This window comes from Taurulus bubalis (genome assembly GCF_910589615.1).
Source record: "Taurulus bubalis genome assembly, chromosome: 15".
Classification (NCBI taxonomy): Eukaryota; Metazoa; Chordata; class Actinopteri; order Perciformes; family Cottidae; genus Taurulus; species Taurulus bubalis.
Window position 1 is genome coordinate 11,486,014 of NC_136603.1, and position 21,563 is coordinate 11,507,576.

The 21,563-nt window shown below is 39.1% G+C and overlaps 1 protein-coding gene across 1 annotated transcript; it reads right to left on the reverse strand.

The window, feature by feature from the left end:
• Window positions 1-66: 66 nt before the first annotated feature.
• Window positions 67-12,256, reverse strand: prpf40a (PRP40 pre-mRNA processing factor 40 homolog A; the record flags this gene model as incomplete). Its single annotated transcript, XM_079230797.1, has 25 exons — window positions 67-847; window positions 1,050-1,205; window positions 1,315-1,376; window positions 1,473-1,563; window positions 1,713-1,799; window positions 1,898-1,993; window positions 2,095-2,232; window positions 2,383-2,499; window positions 2,663-2,754; window positions 3,105-3,219; window positions 3,412-3,545; window positions 3,685-3,835; window positions 4,004-4,112; window positions 5,012-5,176; window positions 5,276-5,340; window positions 6,830-6,935; window positions 7,206-7,421; window positions 7,621-7,645; window positions 7,946-8,066; window positions 9,100-9,210; window positions 9,379-9,420; window positions 9,573-9,589; window positions 9,687-9,705; window positions 10,256-10,339; window positions 12,113-12,256. The coding sequence occupies 25 exons, from the start codon at window positions 12,254-12,256 to the stop codon at window positions 758-760; spliced, it is 2,553 nt and encodes an 850-aa protein (XP_079086923.1). The 3' UTR covers window positions 67-757.
• Between the last annotated feature and the right edge of the window lie 9,307 nt (window positions 12,257-21,563).

A 21,563-nucleotide genomic window follows, 5' to 3' on the forward strand; every position in this document is an offset into this window, starting at 1 on the left:
AATGCTAGATGTACCTAATAAACTAGCAGTGCAATGCATTATTTAACTGAATTAAATACTGGTTACAAGATGGATCCCCCTCCAGCAGCTGGCTCATCTATTAATGAAACTGTCCATTTTTACTATATCCTGTAGAGTTTGAAAATGTCTCAAGTACATAAAAGAACCTTTGACTTTGATTGTATTGATCTCCTGAAGTATCCAATTACACATAATCCATTGAAACATTTTATTACAGTTCACTACAGTATGTCAATTTAAACAGATGCTCAAATTAAAACCTGTTTGGATAATTAGAGAATACAGCTACAGTTAACTTAGACCAAATCAAAAACATTATTTCATTATCTCTGAACATGTCCAGAGATAATGAAGACACTGTATGTTGTCCTTAAACCTAAAAAAAGCGCTACTTCTCAGGTGAAAGACAGTCCGTGTGACATTTAAGATATACTTTTAATTGAATATAAAAATGATTGGCAATGGAAAAACATGTACAGCTAGTCAACTAAAAAATACTAACAAAAGCAACAAAAAGACAACCTGATATTTAAAGGTTGATCAGCTGATCAGTTTCCTGATATCAAATTAGTCACCAAATAAGTGTAAGCTCAATGTCGCACATTCCCATGAATACCAGAGAACCGTTATGTCACACAGTCCGTCCAGGTGGTACGCCCAGTAGTCATGAGCTTGGAGGGGAATGCTGTTTGTAGAAGTGTACAAATACAATTAAAGGGCAGCTGAGGTGACATCATCAAGGTGCATCCAGCTGTTCCAGTAAAGTTCTTCTCCTTTTCTCCAGCTCCCCTTCACTCAGCTCACTGCCTGATGTATCCCAGCCACCCTGAACACAACACAAACACTCAGTATGATATAAACTATGAGAAATTAAACTTGATTGCTGAAAGAAAGTGAGTCACTGACTTTTCACATGATGGTGGTTAATGGTAACTTTTACGAGTTAGATCTCCCTCAAGATCAGGTAACCATAACAACATTTAAAAACAATCTATATTCATATTTTAACCGTAATAAAGAAAACCAACCTCCTCTTTTGCAGGTTTTCTTTTAGGAGACTTCTGTTTCGAGTCGGAGCGAGATTTAGCCCGAGACTTGTCGTTCTCTTTATCTTTCTCTAAGTCCTTTTCACGCTTTCCATCGCGTTCTCTTCCTTTCTTCTCATTGTCGGACTCTGGCGATGCCTAGATGTCAAAACCATCATCAGTTCACATACAGACAACATGCACATTCAGATTATACGCGTTAACATAGTTACAAAAATTCATTTGGGGGGTTTTCCTGGATACTTACAGACTTGTGGCGTCTCTTCTTGCCCTTCTTCTTGTGCTTCTTGGACTTTTTATAGCTTCTCTCTGGTTTCAGGCAAAAAATGTCAATCAATGTTAAGTGCTGCACTACTTATTCCATACAATGATGAATAGATCATCAAAGCTTTGAAATCCACTCACCGGATTCTCCACTGGATGAGCGCTCAGAGGGAGATTTGGATTGTGACCTCTTTTTCTTCTTGTGGTATTCATCGTCCTCAGACTCTGAGCCCTGTCAAAACATTTAGGTGAAGTAATTCAGAGATTAACAAGACTGGATATGGAGTATTGACATCAAGGTAAAAGGTATATTTGTAGACTATTACTGCTAAATTGTCTCTGCAGCGCCTTGTCTTGTCTAAGCACAACAGGACTACTTACCGATCGAGAGCGGGATCGTTTCCTGTGGTGCTTCTTGGACTTCTTCGAGTGCTTCTTTGTCTTGGAGTGGTGATGTTGGCATTCATGCTGTTAACAAAAATAAAATACATGCCGTGGTAAACCTTCATCACCTTCTCATCAAGATCGATCATTTCAGCCCATTACCACTGTCCTGGCAGACTTACCTCTAAGACATGCATGAAGTCTTTGAATATCCGTTTCCTCTCTGACTCCAGAGTCACGTCTTCAAAGGCCGATTCTTTTAAGAATCTGTCTCTGATCTGAAATCACAAAACACTCAGTACAAACAGAAAAGACACGCTACTGTGAAGTTAATATAAAGTTTAGAACTAGGAGAATATATTTTGCATAAAGGACGAACCGCCTCCCATGCAGTCTCTGGCTCCAGTGGAGGTGTGGCCAGCTTCAGCATGTTTTTAAAGGCTGCTTCTTTCCTTTTCATTTTCCTGGCCTCCTCCTTCTCTCGCTCTCTCTCTCTGGCTTCGGCCTTCTCCAGTAACTACACACAAATAGGTGGACAAATGTGTTAATCTAATAAATATAAACAATGAAAACAACATCAATACCAGCATCTGTGTTCTTCTTACGGAACTATGTAGGACTTAAGGAAAGCTAGTGGAGGAAAATGTATGTAGGACAAGAGTCTTACACTGTTGAATGCCAGCTTTATGTTTCCTGCATCCAGTGTGGTGGCTCTCTTGTCTGAGCTGATGACTGATCCAAAGTCATCAAAGCTAGTGTTGACTTCCACCAGAAAGCCTTTGTCCTAGCAGCACAAAAGCACAAATGAAGCAGAAGATTAACAATATGTGACATAAAAAGAACAAAATATCACAACAAACCTCCTAAATGAAACACTGATATGAGCAGATGTGAAGAGAGGTTCCTGTGACACGATGCCAGATATAAACATACCAGAGTACCCTTACCTTAAGAATATCTTTGATGATTCTCTTTTCATCATGGTAACGGGCCTTCAAGTCTTCCACATAGAACTTGAACAGATCGAGGGGAGTGGAACCTGCAGAATAGACGGGACACGTCAAAAGATGGAGACTATGTGTGTTATGCTGCAAAAAACAATTATAGTCCACCAGCAGAAAAAGGTTGCAAACAATGAAGCAAAAACATTATAATCATAATAATTATACAGAAATATGTGTGCTGAATGTTTTGTTAAATGTATTTGCTAAATATATAAAAACAAACTATCTGAAATGAATGGGCAAATTTTTTTTTTTACTTATGCGTGAATTAACTGTTGTAGTTCATGCCGTGTTTACGCCCTGAGCTGTGTATGCTTTATTTCCATGTTCATGTCATGCTGTCTGCATATCATTCAGCTCATGTGTCTGTGGCCTGCTGTCCTACCCGGCTGGCCCAGCATGTTGGCAAAGCGGATGTCTGAGCTCAGGGTCGGGTACATCTCCATCCAGGCCGACATGGAGTGGAGCTGACCGTGGTCGTGGAGCTCGTCCAGGAATTTCTGAGAAAAAACAACAAAACAAGAATTCAGGACAAAAACTGACATGCAATATTAAGGTGTCTCTTCTGTGCAACAATTTACTTTTGCCATTTAAAAAAATGTAACGTGAAGTAACTTTAGGTCATCAAGCCAGCATTCCTTTCCCTAATGTGGTTTGAGATGCACATCTTTTAGCCCCCCATTCCCTCTCACCTGGAAGGACTCTCTGTTCTTGCGTTGCCGTCTCCTCTCTCTGAGAAGAGTCTTCTGTTTCTCCTCTTCCTCCTCCTTCTCCAGAGCTCGGATGTGCTCCTCAAAACAAATGAGGGCATCCTCTTTGTCCATATCTGTCAGCCGGGAACAACACTTATCAACATGGAGCATTGAGAACCAAGTAAACCGATGATTATTGTAAATATAATGAGGTAGAAACTATTAGCTCCAAACTAATTTGGTCAATAAAAACATGACTTTATGTTCTCATACTTTGCAGCTCCTCATCTTCTGCAAAGGTGGGGTTGTCTAGCAGGTACTGCTGGGCCTCAGACCAGGTGGTGCGGTATGTGACGTTGGCCATGTTGTCCAAAATGTTCTTCAGAGCTTCCCAGTTTCTCTTTCTCAGCTGCTTGGCTTGCTCCTGGAACATTTTATAGAGGTGGAAACCAGGATGTTAATTGTGCCAGTGTTCCCAAAGCCCGCGTCTTTAAGTAACATCATTTATGATGACTGACAGAACGTTGAATGATTCTACAATATTATGATAAACATGCAGACTAAAGCCTGAGACTGTAGAACAATGCCTTACCTTCTCTTTCTTAGCGAGGTAGAACAAAACATCTTCATAGATCTCCAGCCTGTCCCTCTCTGGTACACAGCTCCACACCTCATGCTCATTAAACATCTGTTCTGCTTTCCTGGATAGCAAGTACACACATACGTTTAGGATATTTTCATACAATAACCCACATGAGGGCAGCAATTCACTGGGAAAGTTGCCCCTTTTAATGCTTAGTGCTAGTCGTCAGCTGCACAGATGCGTAGCGATAATATCAAATTAATTACATGTTAATAAGAAAAGGTACAGCTGAACTTATTGAGTGCAGCTGTCTTTCATGAAACTCCTTGACGACTGCGCTAAACATGATAGTCAGAGGCGGTGGACTCTAGTGAAAAAGGTATTACATGCAAGGAGACACATTATCAGCCAGCCCATCTATCAAGTCAGACTGCCTGATGTGTGCCATCCTAGAGTACAGTTGGTCAGCACAACAACCCCCCTGCTAGAAGAAGTCTGGAACTGGCTCATTGTCAAGGTCAACGGTCGATCTGTCCGGCCCCTCGGTCTGTCTGTCACGATGACTTTCACACAAATGCCAAACCAAAGAGTGCTGGTGAACTGGATCTCACAGAGAATGATCACAACTCAAACATGTTAAATGTTTGACTCCCTACTACATGTTTATAGAGGGAAAAATAAACCCTGAGCCAACTGAATAACTAGATATTTAGTAAAAAAATGCTATTTCTAGTTTACAGCATCTCTGCTGCATTTATGCAAGTGTGAAATTCAATGAAAAGGGTGAGAAAAAGTATAAAACAGAGTTTCCAAATCCAAAAATGTCACAAGCACCTAACCCCCAACATCAGAAACAACAAATCACAGTGTTCCTTAAGTGCTGTAGCCGCATGATGGCGTGCAAAAGCCACTGCTGACCTTGCACTGATCCCATCTGCATAATCATATTGACAATACAGGGAATCACAAATCGATATAGGAAAAAACAAAACTTTACGAGATCACTGCAGCACTTACTTGTATCTGGTGGTAGATGTCATCTTGTCGTGGTTCTCCAGGAACCTCTGAAAGGTTTCTTTGGACTCCTTGTATTTAATTCTGGCCTCCTCTTTTTCTTCCTTCTCCGTTTGGACTTTGTAGGCATTGAACGCCTGTTTCTTCTCACTCAGTTTGGGAAGGGCACTTTGTTGACAAAGGAAAGTGAGAAATTTAGGTCAGAAGGGCATGATTATCACCTGCCAATGGTAATAAGGATAAACCAAACCAAGGAGAGTAATGTACCTGTAGCGAGGATCATTGATAATCATTTTCATAGCCTGTTCCCAGGAAGAGTTTGAGGACACACCCTGAAATATAGAGAATACAATTTAACGTCATGATGACTTGTACTCATTGACAAGTTAAACTGACATTAAGATATTTCTAAAATCTGAATTTTTCATTTTCATTTTCATTAAATAGATCGTTTTTTTTGCAAGTTGTTAGAAAAAGCATGAGAAACAGTTAGAGGAACTATGAGATGTGCTGCTTTGTCGCGTAAAAGCCCAAACATTTTCTTAATTACTAATACATGTCTGGGTCAAAGGTGTGGAGGGGCAATAATTCAAAGAAGTGCTGCCGAGGACTTATGCAAGCGCCCTTTCTGCCCCTTGCCTCTCGGGGAGTGACTCCTTCATCCATTATGAACGGAATGAACGGATTCTACAGCTTGCCCGTCTTATACATTGTCACAGTTATTCTAACTCACTGAGGCATGCCACTTTTTCTCACTGTCTTAATCTTAGCCAGCCCTGTGCCGTTGATCCAATAAAACTAATCATAAAGACAGAGCTATTAAGATCTTGCAGGAAATGGCAAGCAATCTCAGAGGAGAGCTTTGTGCACAGAATTGAAGAGCCTAAATATAGCAGCATTCAAGGTGGGTGGTGCTACGCAGCCCTGCAACAAAACACATCCACGGCAACCTGAGGGTGACGCTTAACAATAGAGCTAAGACCTTCCAGTGTCTCATGAGGAGGGACAGGGATTAGATCCAGATCATAATGCAAAACATGTGCTGGTAAACACGTCAGACATGAGAGACTGACCTGATTTAATTAATATTAAAAACAAACCTATGTATAATGGTGTGCAACTTAATCATCAAAACACTTGCTGGCAGTTATAACATTTATATATAGTATGCAACATTTATCCCAAAACACCTCATTTAACAATAACATGGCTGTATAATGATCAACCAGTTGTTTGGTTGGTTGGTTATTGAACACACAGCACTTTTTAAAGAATTTAACATCTATACTTTTTCTTTTACTGCAACCAGCAACTATATAGCTCACTCTGTCGGTCACACCGGTTTTTCGCCCAAGGAGGATGACATTTGACAGGTTAAGTGTATGGGTGTTGCAGTGAGGGTGGCCTATAACAAAAGGTACATAAACTATGTACTAACTAACAAGGTCGCAGCTATTGAGAATTTTCGTATATTTTACTACATTTTAAAACAAGCTAATAATTAATGGCAAACTACAGCCACCGTGAGGATATTTTGCATTGGAAACAGAGCTCCACCCAAAGTGATGAGGCAGTCAGCCCTAACACTCTTTGTAGCCGGCACATGCAAAATTAAGTCTAAATTAATAATGGATACTAATGTATGTGCAGACAAGCGCGGCGATACAAGCAGACCAATTTTGTTCTTCTTCTTCTATTTGACCTGCTAAATGTCAAGTAATGCCATCAGGCACTACAGGCAGACAGAGACAGCACAGCACTCTCCTACAGTGAGTAGCCCCAGTTCAGATACATTTTAACCCTTTTGACAGCCTGACTCACCTTCTCCTTCAGCAGCTCTTTGAAGGCCTGCTTGGCCTCCTCTTTTGTGTTCCATTTGTAAGTTTTCTTCTGAAGTTCTGGCCGTTCTTCTTTTGTGACTTCAATACTGAGGACAAAGGAAGATGTTAATGCATCAACTTAACTGTGTTTGCATGAAGCATTTAAGACGTTGAGCATTCATCACATCGGGAGATGGGAACATTAAATAAATTTATGAGACGCAAAAATAGACCTCCTCAACCATGAATACATTACGTTGAAAGGGTGCCGTGTACATAAACCCAGGGTCATTATGACTATTCCTGTCCTGATGAAAACAGTGTATGTCCGAGTACTAGACAGAGTACCTGTCTCCATATCTGACATAATTGTTTACCTGGAAGTGGCCTCTGTGGCGGAGGAGCTCTCTGAGGAAGCCACAGGTGCATCTGCAGTCTTGACCTCAGCTGCGTGATGCATGGCCACCTGAGACAAGTGTTCCTCTGAGACTGCTGTTGCAGTTTCTGCCTCCATAACGGTTACCATAGTGGCTGTATTATCTGCTTGCACTGTAGGAGCTGCTGCGGTGCCAGGAGCCATTGCCTCTGCCGTCCTGAAATCAGACCATGACGGGTCAAACCACCACACATGATGGAAAAAATAGCAGGACAGTGTAGCAAAAATGAAAAACATTCATTATAAAACAAAAAGGGTTGCGATCATATTTAAATTATTTTCAATAATCACTGTATTTGTTGTTCATAATACATGCAGCATTGAAGAGTAACCTAAGGTAAATAGCAAGTACTTACCCATTCTCCTCTGCTTTGATCATAGCTGAAATAGACAAAAGGTGATCGCTGTTAGGGAACTTGTTTTGATTTCAAAGCATATTGCTAAGACAACAAGACAACAGCACAGAGATAAATGTGCTGCAGGAGCCACAACGTGCTTCTTGCATTTGTACATCAACAATCCCTGAACTCCCTCTAATGCATGACATGTATAACAAGCCAGCGGCCTACCACCACTCTTCATGCTGTTAAAGGCTCATCCATTCAGCGCAGCACAACTTAGTATGGAACATCAAATCCTTCCTCACAACAGGTTTGACATCATCAGAGAGCAATTCTTTACCTTCCAGATCCTCCAGGTCTTTGGGTTTCGTCCATCTGGACTCCTTCGTCTGAGAGTTGTAATAATAAGGCTTCCCTGTGTCTGACTTGTACTCCTTCCAAGGGCAATTGGACAGCATTTGCTAAAAAGGTGGCAAACCAAAAGGGAAGGCATTTCAAGTAAATAAACTGCACAAAGATAACTAGTGTGATGTTACGATCCATATAAACATACATATTGGCCACGATTCAATTAAAAATCGATTCTCTATTAAAAATGTATTCTCAATTTAGTATAAGGGGTGCCAATTTCAGGATATACTCCAGTTCACAGAACGCAATAAAGACAGTCATGCAAATTATGCCATGAAAGGAGGGTAAAGTGTGTAAAAGATGATGGAGTTAATAGACTTAAAAAAGTTATACAAAAAGTTATGTCAAAAAGAAATTATACACAAAGTAACACTGTAAAACAGGTATTTTGTGTGATTTTTTAACAACTCACATTATTTCCATGACAATGTGTCCTAACTGTCCGCAAAGAAGGCAGCATTACACAGCACGACATTTTGAGCTGAACTTTTGGTGGAGGCCCAGATTCTATTTATTCCTACTGACTTTTAAAGCGTCGCAATGGGTGAGGAACGGCTTCATGAAGTTGAAATCAGGAGTTAACTATGTGACAACACCTGGCTAGAGGTAGACTGCCAAAGGGTTCCTACTTGCTGTTGACTATATTATATGTACAGTTAATAACACGATATACTGTTTAAAAAGTACAAATGTTGGAAGATAGCAAGTACTATTCACCCATCATTTAAGTAGTTGCATCTCTAATCTGATAGGTACGTTGTTTGTTTATATGACGTAATGCAGCACTTGTTAGGACATGGTGTCACTCTCTGCGGCCGAGTTCTCTGCCATCATTATGGGGGTGAGTGGTATCCACCATATGAGCACAACGCAAAGCGGCGGCAATTAGCTGGTCAGTGCCACATGCTGTAACTCACGGACCAGCAATGTAAACAAGAGAGCACAGAGAGTGACTTCATTCTTTACTCAGGTTGACATAACTCCACTATATCTGTATGTATCAAATTGCTGTTTGCTGCTATGTTGACGCGTTTCAAATGTATTACATTTAAACATGTTATGAAAGTAATAAAGGTTGTGTACCTCTGCAGGAGATTTGAGATCATCTGGTTTCTCCCATGTGGACTGCTTGGTCTCTGTATTGTAAAAGTAGGTCTTCCCATCCAATGATTTGTGTTCTGTCCACAGGGACTTCTAAAGAAGGAACAAACAACAAATAAAGCAGGTCTGTCAGTTCTTGAAAGAAAAGAAACAAAGCAAAAAAACACTTCACTTTGTGTCGATTTTAAATCTTTTTTACAGCTCCTAGTTAATATTGTCACGTCTTTTATGTCTATCTGTCCATTTTCAAAGTGTACAAACCTTCTTTGGTAGTTCTTCCTGTGGAGATCCATTAGTGGTGCTCTGCAGGGACAAAGGAACAAATTCAATGTTGTCAGACTTCAGTTATTGAGGAGACAGAAGACAATAGTCTGGAGCTAATGATAAGTACACTAAATTGTCACAATTGTAAACTTGTAATTACTGCATATAAAGAAAAATTATGCTACACTTACAGCCGTTCCAGGTGCAGCTGCGGTGAGGATAAAAACAAAAATCAGTCAGACACTTTACTTCTAATGAATACAAAATATGCAAGAATATGAAAAGGGACTAATTAAGGACCTTACCTATGGAGTCAACACCAGGCTGAGGAAAAGACACATTTTTGTGTGAATTATTACCCCAAGAAACACTCACAAATAATGAATTCAGCTGCGAATACAGACTAATCATTCACAATACACAGTAACTGACAAAGCCTTCCTAATGGGTACAAAACGCCACACTCTTAAGCTGCAACAACATACTTGAGATGATAAAGTGGAAGTCTTATGATCTCTAAAGCCGTCTGGATGTTGTCACAAAATATTTATGTCTCATATTACTCATTTGCATTACTTGTTTATCTCTCAAAATAAAATTGACAGAACTGTGTATCATAACAATTGCAGCTGAGGCAAAGACAAAACAAAACAGTGACAATAAGGGAGTTCATTTTAATTTGATTGTCACTGTATAAAAGTATGTTTTTGTTTGCTGTTTCACTTCAACGTGTAGTTAATGTACAGATTTGTTTTGTGAATGACAACAGTGTTACTGGGCATTGCAAATTATTAATTTAGCATTTCACAGATTGCAGTGAATTTTAAGATGTGTGAAACAGAGGACTAAGGGAAAAAGTAGTGAGGAGTGTTACCGGTCCTGTTGGTTGTACAGCTGCAGCTGGCATGCGAGGAGGCATCATCATCCCTGGCATCATAGGTGGCATCATGCCTGGCATCTAATAAAAGAAGCATCATGAAATATTCATCTGGCATTTCCATACCACCCAGTGCAGGAAGAAGTATTAAGACACAGTGTGAGACAGGGTGTTTGTGTCTGTGTGAAAGGCTGCTTGCAACTGGGGGGGGAGAAGGTGAGACTGAAACAGAGTTCGCTGTGCTTATTTAATGGTGTGATGCCACCGCTTGCAATCTGTGAAGCAGAAACACACAAAACTACATGCCATGTTTTTAGGCTGGTGTTGCTGGCACCTTGATCAAACACCCTCCAACATCACACGTATTAATAAGTATGAAAGGACCACATATGCTTGCTAAATGTGAACTAGTTTTGCTTCAAAAGATAAATAAATAAAACCAGAATCCGCGTGTTGCGGTTGTACGCCTTCACCAACTAGTCAGGCAACAATTTACATCATTGTCTGTCAAAAAAATCATCATTTAATAATGTTGAAATTGGTCTAAGATACTTAACCCCAAATGGGTGTGAATGGTTAGTTAGTCCTAATGGACAGGGTAGGCTCTGCCATCAGTGTATGAATGGGTGTGAATGGGTGAATGAACATGTAGCGTTAAAAGTGCTTTGAGTGGTCAAAAGACTAGAAAAACACTATACTAGTCCATTTACCATTAAACCTTGAGTGAAAGTGGACATTTGCACTAAATTCCCTCCAGGCATTCCTGTGATACTGCATTCACGAAAATAGGACAGACAGACAGACGATCTGAAAACATAATGCCCCTGGACACGGCTGTTGCCAGCACAATAATAAAAAAAGTAAGTGACTCCCTCAGCAGGATTAAGTCAATTGATGGTAGAGGTGTAAAAAGTTGCACACGTTAAATGTCATCTCTTTAGGAGGACTATGGGCACTGAATGGGCACTTTAGCTGAACACATCTTCTGTGCAGAAGTGCTAAACAAAACCAGAAAGTTCAAATTAGCATTCTAATAACGAATACATGATTGAGTTGATTGCAACTTGGGTTTTATTTTTGTTTATATCTCGCTCTAGTGGTTATGATATTGTCGTAGTCACCAAAGTAATTTCTGAGAACAGTGACATTGCAAGCCAACATTGATTTTTTACAAGTTAGCTGCAATTTTAGTTGAGGGATGCTGCTAATCGTCCCTTATGCACAGGAAAATCCATGAGCTACAGTGGGTTAAAGTTAACCCAGGAAGTCTGTTTGTAAACTGTGAAAAATATTTAATATTTACCTTTCTGTTATTTTCCAAATAAAATGTGACTAACATGGAGTATTATTCTTCTGACCAGTCATGTGTAATGCCCAGTTCTTTGAGAAGTTGCCGCTTTTGGATATCTTAGCCATTACTTTGGTGGGTACAACCACCGATAAAACTAATGACCAGAGCAATCAGTTACAATCGGAAACAAATGACTAATTAACTAACTAATTAACAGAACAAAGTGTAGATTTAATTAACATTGGCTTATAAACTAGTTTGGAGCAAAGTTGTTATATACAAATAAGTATTTTGCAGTACAGTGGTTTGAAAAAATTAATTAAAACCTATAATACTGTACTCTAGAGAAGCACCATATGTTTTTCTTTATTTAAATAATAACATCTGCCACCTAGCTTTTTCACTTATCTGCTTTGGAATGTGTACCATGGTATGTCCTTGTTTGACTCAGGAGCAAGATGTCTACTGATGTGAGAAGAGCAGCAACACAGGCTACCAAGCCCTTAGAAATAACAACTCCAATAAATTAGAGACAAAACCTAAAAGCTTCCTACAAGGCTCACCTGTCCCATTGGCGGTGCCCCCATTGGTGGCATTATACCAGGGGGAATTATACCAGGAGGCATAGGGGTCATGCTGGGCGGTCTCTGTCCCATCGGGGGCATTCCAATGGGAGGGAAATGAGGCGGTATTCCTGGTGGTCCCATCTAGACAAATTAATAGGGAAAAGGAGGATGCATTTGGTTAGACTTACATTAATAAAGACCTTAATATTTACCACTCTCAGTTCAACCCGGTATGACCTCTGACAACAAAACGTGAGAACCTAATTGTCATTAACATATCTGTCACTGACTTACAAATGGGGGAGGTATCCCTGACGGCGGCACACCTGGATAAGGTGGCGCTTGGCTTGGGCCATTATTAGCGTCCGATGAAGACTGTCATAAATAAGAAACACCACACAGAGTTAGTAAACTCAAAACAGTAAGTGGTGTAACGCAAATGTATCAGCGTGCTTAATTCAATAAAGCCACCATTGTGGTTTCTCCAAATATATCCCGATGTTTTTAAAAGGCTGTTTAGATTTTCTCACTACAATTAATACTGCTGTTAATATAATACATAAATCAAGTTGACATGTTAGTATTATTCCACAACAACTCCAAGTATAAAGGCAGAACAATTCAACAGCACCACAAACTACAGCCTCCAAAATCACCATTAGGTGAAATTAAACAGCTCTCTAAAAACATTTAACAAAATGTCAACATTATAACCATCACGATGATTTATTGCAGGACTGTATTAGCATGCACTAAAACAAAAGGTCTAATCAGTCTCCAAAACAACATTTGTAAGCACACAGGCATGGATTTGTAAGAGTGGAATCAGATGTCTAGGTGCAATCCTGATTATACACTTGATCAAGCCAGATCTCTCAATTTTCTTAATAGCGAGCGAGCAAGCGCGCGCGCGCACACGCGCACACGCGCACACACACACACACACACACACACACACACACACACACACACACACACCAGGGCCATGTCTTTTTCAAAGACCACACCGGGTAAAAGCAGTGCAGGCAATTTTGGCAATACTATTGGGACAGTGCAACTAAAGTACAATATCTTCCAATAGGTCGTTGTGACCAGTGTCATGAAAGAGACACAGTGGAGCATATTCTGGTAAAATTCAAAAAACCTCATGCACATAAATCATCATGAGCATGATACCATATTGTTGGCTCAAATAAAGCTACACAATTTGTCTTGCTTGATCAAATAATCTGATAAATTCAGGACAAACTGTGCACTCTTAAAGGTTGTCTTGCAGACTGAGTAACACTCAATTGTATTTTGAGCTCTCTCAAATCTTTTGTCGTCACTATAGTCCCAGATTTTAAGAGAGTAATACATGCTCAACAAGCGGTTACATATAACCAATGGGTAAGTACATTTTAAAACACCCCTAACGTTAACTAGAAAATTAAAACTTTTATGTGTAAGAGTCTGGCCGACCTAACTCATTAATTTGTATTGCAATCCCGTGAGAATGTTAAAATGTAACTAATATTGCTGCAGACTCGAGGGATTTAGGTTTATGGAACTTTACTTAAAAAGGGACAGTAACCTACATTAAGCTAACCTTAATGTAGGTTACTGCGTTAAAGTTAACGTTACCAGGGAAGCTAAGGTTACTTCGCTATAATGTTAGTTGTGTCTGACAGACTGTTACTTTAGTTTGTATCCATGCTTCATGGAAAAGTACACCTTTGCATCTGAGTAACGCTAATTTACCAAGCAGAAGAACTGTTACTGTGTAAAATGCTGTTCGTAATGAATGACTACAGACTTCGTCTAACAACTGGAGGAGAATAATGGTTCACGTAAAGCTAACGTGAGCATTTAGCGTTAAGCTAGTTAGCCAACTAAGTTAACTTATTCAGCTAGCTATACGCGACTTTATCGGCCTCGGGCTGTGGTATAGCTAAATGTCGAATATCGTTACACATATTTATCAATGTGATAAATAACAAAAGTCAACTGCACGTGAGTGGCCTCTACCACTATTTTATGAAAAGTATCTGTTCCAGGACATAGTCGGAACCATGACACTATGTGTGTGGCGCTATCATAGCTCAGCGCTAAGCTAACAAGACATGCTTGTGATGTTATAGGACATGCAACAATATTATAGCCTCGTGAAGACAAAGAGACGGTCATTAACCAAACGCCAAACAAGTACACATATCATCTTTACAGTTATTGGCTTTTATTTTTCGTGCGATTCGTATATTCTTTTGAATGGTTGTACTCACCATGTTGACGAGAGGGTATCAACCTCCTAGAATCCTGAACACCTCTCAACAACGAGCACAACGATTGGTTCAACTTCCTCCTCGTGCAGCGAGGTCAAAGGTAAAGATTCTGTCGCGTCATTCTGCGGTAGTAATGTGCAGAAATGCGCAATAACTACCAGACAGAGTGGCAATATTCTGATCCTAATACTTATTTGAGTTCCTGGAAAATACAATCAGCCACAAGAACATGCAACAACTGAGTCCTCTCCATCTGCGAGGATGAGCGAGAAATGCAAAAACAGACCGTAAGTGGACAGATAATTTCAAAGTGATTAAAGTCACATACAAAAATAAATGGTGCTAATAAAATACATTATTGTAAATTAAATATAGAAATAAAATTACAACCTGATGATGAAATGTAAGTACATATATAGATTACATTGTTTGTAGATATCCCAACTTCCAAGAGTAGACATAAAATACCTTACTGCTAAAGATGCAGACAAACTATATTAAAAAGCACATAGACAACAAGAAATACAGAAGAGTTATAGAGCTGCATCGTATAGACAGAAAGGTATAGCAATTAACAACATTGGACAAAACAACTTTTTATTTTTCTATACAGGTTAAATTCTTCCTGTATACGGGATTGTAATAACTGTGTACAACTGTGGCAGAACATTTCTTTACACAGTACAATAAGACAATGCTCTATTTACACAGATATTTGTCAGAATCAGAAACCGTTTATTTGCCAGGAATGTTTACACAAATGAGGAATGTTTGTGTATTGCTAGATTAAATAGGCTTATATGTATTATCTCTTTCCCATCACAGCTGTTTTGTTTTTGTTTTTTTTACAGTCAATGAAATGGATATTGTTTAAAAAGGTGGATCATTTAAAACATTGTGAAACAACATTAAATGTATTAGGACCTTATTAATATATTATGTATTATGTTAGATCATTCATTATTTCATTATAAACATGTTTTATTGTTAATGAGTGATTTCCTCTTTCTGCCGGCAGTGTGTAGCTCTAATGAGTCCCAAAGATGGTGGAAAATTAGAATGAGCTCAGTCTACACACGTTTCACCTCTTTAAGTGCCATTCACATGCACGGCTATGGTCTTCATTCGTTCTCTGTTCCTCACACAAAACAAGGTTAAGCAGTAGCTCACCCATTATGAGGGCTATTCAAACAGAAAATTAGCTTGACGGCCTAATGAACACATTGATTTTCATGTATTGCTGTTTGTGTTCTGTAAAGATGCTAGTTCACCTTCTTAAACATTTTGAATGAGCAGAGTATGTATTCAAGATCTTTTTAAAATGAAAAAACAGATGTTCATCATATAGCTGCTGCTCAGTGCTGTTGTTTACTGTGGAGTTGCCACTGGGATTCAGAGTGCTATTGGAGTGTGAAGCCACAAAGAGCTGAGAAACAGATGAGCCCACACTCAAGGTAGACTGCAATAAGCTCTGATATATTTACTGACAAGTGCAGGAGAATTCCCTATCCATTCTCTTAACAAGCCAAACAGACTACAAGGCGACAGTTAGGGCAGTGATGGATTGAGCTTCAACCTAATGATGGGAGTCAGTCAACCACAGAGCATCACTTCTTTTTCTTCTTCAGGGAAACACACAGACATAAAACAAGCCATGAATCAGCAATAGCTGCAAATGGTTTTGGTTGGATTGAATGATTAAAAAGAAAGATCATTTAAAAAACAATATTAAATGCAGGCCTACTAGAGAACAGTTGAAATGGTATCAGAAGTTAGAGAGGCTATTCTTTTCGCTACTCAACAAGTATTACACTGTTTATAGCCTTTAATCTTTACAGTCAGTGTGACACAACTCATATATCAGTTTTGTTATTACGAAAAACAAAAACAAATACTGAAAGATGCTTATTCTTGATAGCAGACAAAGAATATACATCACAGAATACATGCTATATTAAAAAAAACATATACTTTTTATTTTATGTCAATTGAATGTGGATTATATGAAATCAACATTTTTTTTAAGATAGAGTTTCGAAATGAAAACAATTACAGTTCTTAACTCAACAATATATATTTGTTATTAAGAATTTAGAATACATTTTAATTAAAGACATTTTAAACAGTTCAAATTATATAATATCCAACTGGAATCAATAAGAAATATTTCGATTTAGAAAAAAACAGCTCTGGTATGAACAGTTTGCATTTTTAACTCATCACAAATAAATATGCAATATAAAAGGAAAACATTTTAGATCGTAAAACTGCTTGCTGTTGTGTTGCCTTAGTGTTCTTGAGCAATGCACCAAGGTCCTGCTACCAGCAGGGGAGCTGTTCTCCAGCTGACAACAAGAGTATTGCTGAAGAAAGATTCTCTTAACAGGAATCAATAAAAGATGTCTAACACAAATCAAATATCACTTTGGCACAAGTTTTTGGATTCATATTTTTATTGATCTCACTATTATCTTTTATCTAGTATCCATTTGCTTGCAGATGATTGATGTTAAATTTGCTGAAACCATTTCTCAAACCGTCTTCATACACTGCAGATGTACACAGTATAGTTATTCGCTTTAGTGTTCTATTTATACGTCCTAACACAGTTTGTCTCTGCCTCACTGTTGTGTGTGTTATTGATTCACAATATATGAGGTGGTCAATGTTTGCCTCTGGCCATTTTAACTTGTGAGCTTTGAGTCCAGCCTGCGACTGACCTGCCATACAGGCACACTTTTCTCATCTACCAATTGGCTTCCTGTCAACAACATTCACATTAACTCTCAATAGCACACAGTATGACATTTGTGGCATGCTTTTCAATTTCCATGTTTTAAAATAAAGATCATATGAGTTTGTGAAGATCTGAAGAGAGCTTTCACAAAACAAACATTTGTGTGAGAAAATTGTTGCAACGGAACAGTTTTTTTCTGATGATTTGAATCTTCATCATGTAGGGAAGAGTTTCTCTAACTTAAGCAACTCTCAACCGATTGATATGATCACTGATTTAGCACAGTTTACTTTTTACATTTATTGTGTTGCTTGAGGGTAACGTGTTTTGTTTAAAAGCATATTTGTCCTCTGGATGATTATGGACTATATGCCACATGATCAATAAAAGCATGACCTCTGAGCCCAAAAAATCAAACATGATCTATTTACTACATGCTACTTGCAGTCTGGTTGACTTTACATGGCACTGGCTTCTATCAAACCCCAGGATCCAAAATGTAAAATTTGTATCAGGAGTCGAGAAACTATTTTTGGTAAGAATCCTCCCTGGGTTGTAATTATCACGCGCAAACACACAAAGCTGGTGATTGCGTACCCGTCTCCGGTTCTGAGATGTTGATTTCATGGATACCATTTATATCAAAGGGTTTACTGTACTTGGTCATTGCAATGACACACACACACACACACACACACACACACACACACACACACACACACACACACACACACACACACACACACACACCATAAAACCACATTGTACAGAGCTTTGTCTGATTGAGATGACGTCAGAGCACAGCTGAAAAAAATAGGAATAAGACATGCCTGCTGAATGTCACTGTAAATGTCAGACACTATATTTTGTCGGTCTTACTCTTTTCACACTTTGAATAGAAATTCTCTCTTAAAAAGTCTTCTGAGCTACATGACGACTCAGAAAGATCCCCAGGCTCAGATAGGAATATCTCCCGTGTGATAAACCTGACATTACGCTCAGCACTTCTGCTTCTGCTGCATGTGTTGTTCTGTGGCCTGTAAGGACATGGGGCACTTTGAGAGGACCGGAGATGCATTGTCATCTGTCAGAAAATAAATTGGTCAGGCTTCTGACAGGTTGTCACTCAAGGCTGTTTGTGTTGAGGCGAGATAGACATAAAGAGAGTGTCACACACTAGCTGGGTTCGAAATCACATTTGTACCGCCTCATACATCAGTATGCAATGCTACTGCCTATGAATGATTAATCAACACACTGTTCACGACTATCACATGACTAACGGCCGGTCTCACCCAGCGACAACAAAAAAACACAGAAAACTGCAAAAAAACTCTGTGATTGGGCCCTTAGCCTGGCTCAAAATCTCAGACACTGCACAGTCTGAAGAGACACAATGCATTGTGGGGCAGCTCACTAATGGAAGGTATTGGTATAGGTATTTTTGTAAATACATTTAGTTACTTCTTTGACGAGAGCGAGATGAGAAGATTGATACATTAGTGACTGATTAATCTTCTCACTAGTCCTTTAAAGTGAGACCCTGAGTTATAAGATATTTCTTATGTATAGAGTTCAATCCCACTAAGATACACCATCAACTATTGACACAATTTTGCTAAAACAAAAAGTGTATTTCATTTTCTGAAGTTTATTTCTGAAGTTGATGACTTGCAGCTAGGGAGATGAAAGGACTGATGATTTATATCGAGCCTGGCAGTGACACACATATGACTCTTCATGTGGCAGACCAAACCACTACACTATCTCTGTGCATTAGTAAAAGCATAGGTAGGATTTGCATGACTGGTGTCAGGCATGTCGTGAACCCTGTTCTTCCTCGTCTGAAAAGCATTCACAGCATGAGCATTATTATTTAAATTGCAGCTTTAGTTACTAAAGATGTCATGCACTTTGTCTTTCCAGCAATGCCTCTGCCTCCATAATGAAACGTGAAATATAGTCTCTTTTTTTAGGCATATTGGTAGGAATGAAGGTGGTTAATGGTTTTAATTTGAGGACTGATGTCCAGCTGTTGTCACTCGCTGTGTCTGTGGCATAGTGAGAGGAAAATGGCTGGGGAAAAAGGGGGAGCAGCAGGAGCCGGGGGATTTATGTGTAATAGCAGTCTATGAAATGGGACTTTATGCTCCATGTCCTTCATTCCCAATTTTCTAAAGAATAGAATGTGTTTTTTGTGATTTTGCTTGAAAATAACTTGGCTTACATGGAACATGGTGTTATATCTGAATATTACGGCTGCCACTATTGGAGGTCTTTTAGAAGTTTCATTTGCTGTCGGTGATTTTCATATGAATGTGTTCATATCAGGCCAGTTTTTGATGGCTTATTTGATGCTGTTCAAATGAGATTTCTTGATTAGTTTTTTTGGCCTGAATGTTTTCAGGTAAGTAGGCACCTGTTTTGTGCTAGTGTTCTTTAAAATGTCATATTTGTATCTTGAAGACTAAATAAGAACAAAGTCAGCAAAAAGCAAATTTATGCCCATAAACTATTAATGATATACATTTTGAAGATACAGAATATCATACATTACAACCAAAGTAGCCAAACAACAACCTATTATTCATCTTTTTTATTATTCTTATTACATTTCTTATTCTTATATATATATATTTCTTAAAATGTTATAAAGTCTGTCCCAACCCTTGTTTCAATAAACTGGCGCTACATTTAACATGGAGATTCTGTTTATCAGAATAAACCGAGACCAACCATAAAGAGATCCTATCGCCTATCTTCCCGACACAACACAAAAGTCCACTAGTTACATTTGGCTTACCACGCACCCTCTGGAAACTATATGATGATGTATAGAGGCAATAGCTTGCCTGTCTCCTTGCTTTCTTGTTTACCCCATCATATAATCAACAGCATATTCATGAATAAGGCACATTTATATTCCTTCTGTGCAGCCTTTTAAATAAGTTCAGCAACTCTGTACAGCATCTCATATTAAAGGCACTTTACTTAAATGTATGCATTATGCAGCCACACATTACAGCTTTGTACCACAGGTTTAATTAAAACATGAGAGCTCTCCACCAAGTGAGTGCAATATCACATACACTAATAGACATGAGAACGTATGCTCAAACGCAGGATGAATATTTTAGCCATTGGATATTTTCAGCTTATCGCGACGAAGAGCAAGTAGGTTACGATGTAATCTCTGGATCAGCTCTGGCTTTTAACCACACTCACCACACTGCTCTAGCAAGAATACTTTGAAATATCGACTGATTTTAAGAGAGAAGCCCATTTAAACCCATCTGATATTAGTCCTATCTCCAAAGAACAGCATAGGGCTTTCTTACCCAAAGGAAGTGAAATATACACAGAATCAATAAGCACATTGACTTCCACTGCTGAATGTAATTGCTGTTATACAGTCCCTCCCCTCTTCAGAGAACATTGTGTTCAGGACATGAATGAGCGGTCAATTAGCTATTACATTGCTCATTTGACTGTGTGTAATACTCTGCCTGTCAGTCAGTCAGAGTGCCTCCATGGAGATAATGATACCCACTAAACTTTATGAATCTAAATGTGTGTGAGCCGTCCTGGCGCTGTGCAAACAATCAGAGGGAAAATATCTGCACCGTCTGTAGGTCTGAAGTGGCATCTGTTTGTGAAACTGAGCGTGGTTGTTTTTTGAAAGACTGACGAGATCAGGTGGGGAACCAACATCAGGTGTGGAATGAGACACAGATCCCAGAGGGGGGGCCGCTGTGTGAAGTGTACTGCAAAATGGGGCCGCGATGGCAGGTTCACCACACCTTGTTGAATCCCTCAGTACTTGACAAACTGGAGATAAATATCCCCCCACCCCACTTAAAAAAAAGAAGCGCATCCAGAGGAACCATTGGACATCTGTTACGCAGGAAGACTAATTCTGTAACACACTGGAATGCTTCTAAACATCTGGCAATACCAATTAGACATGCACGATTGACCACTTGGACCACAAGAGAACAGAACATTTTGTTTGAAGTTTTGTTGAGATAAATTCACTAAATTCAATCTGTGAATATATTATGTAGTAGATGGAAATGTTGATCTGTAAGGCGGTCCACCACTTTGACCCAGACTGAAATATTTAAATAATTGTGGATGGATTACGGACATTCTTGATCCCCAGAGTGTATCCTCGTGACTTCTGTGAGACGTCTCTTCCAGCGCCACTGAGAGGTTAACATTTGGGGTTTTGTGAGAAATGACCCAACAACTATTGAATGAATTTTGTAAGCTCCCCAGAGACCACTCTAGCACCATGAAGTCAAAAATCTACCTAATTAGCCAATGTTTGCATGCAAACACTAAAATCAGCCTCACAGAACCGCAAGCACGGCCGTAGTCTTGTTGTTTACAGAATTCAATTGTAGAAAGAGCGTTGGTACATCACATGATGGTGCAAGGCATTAACGTC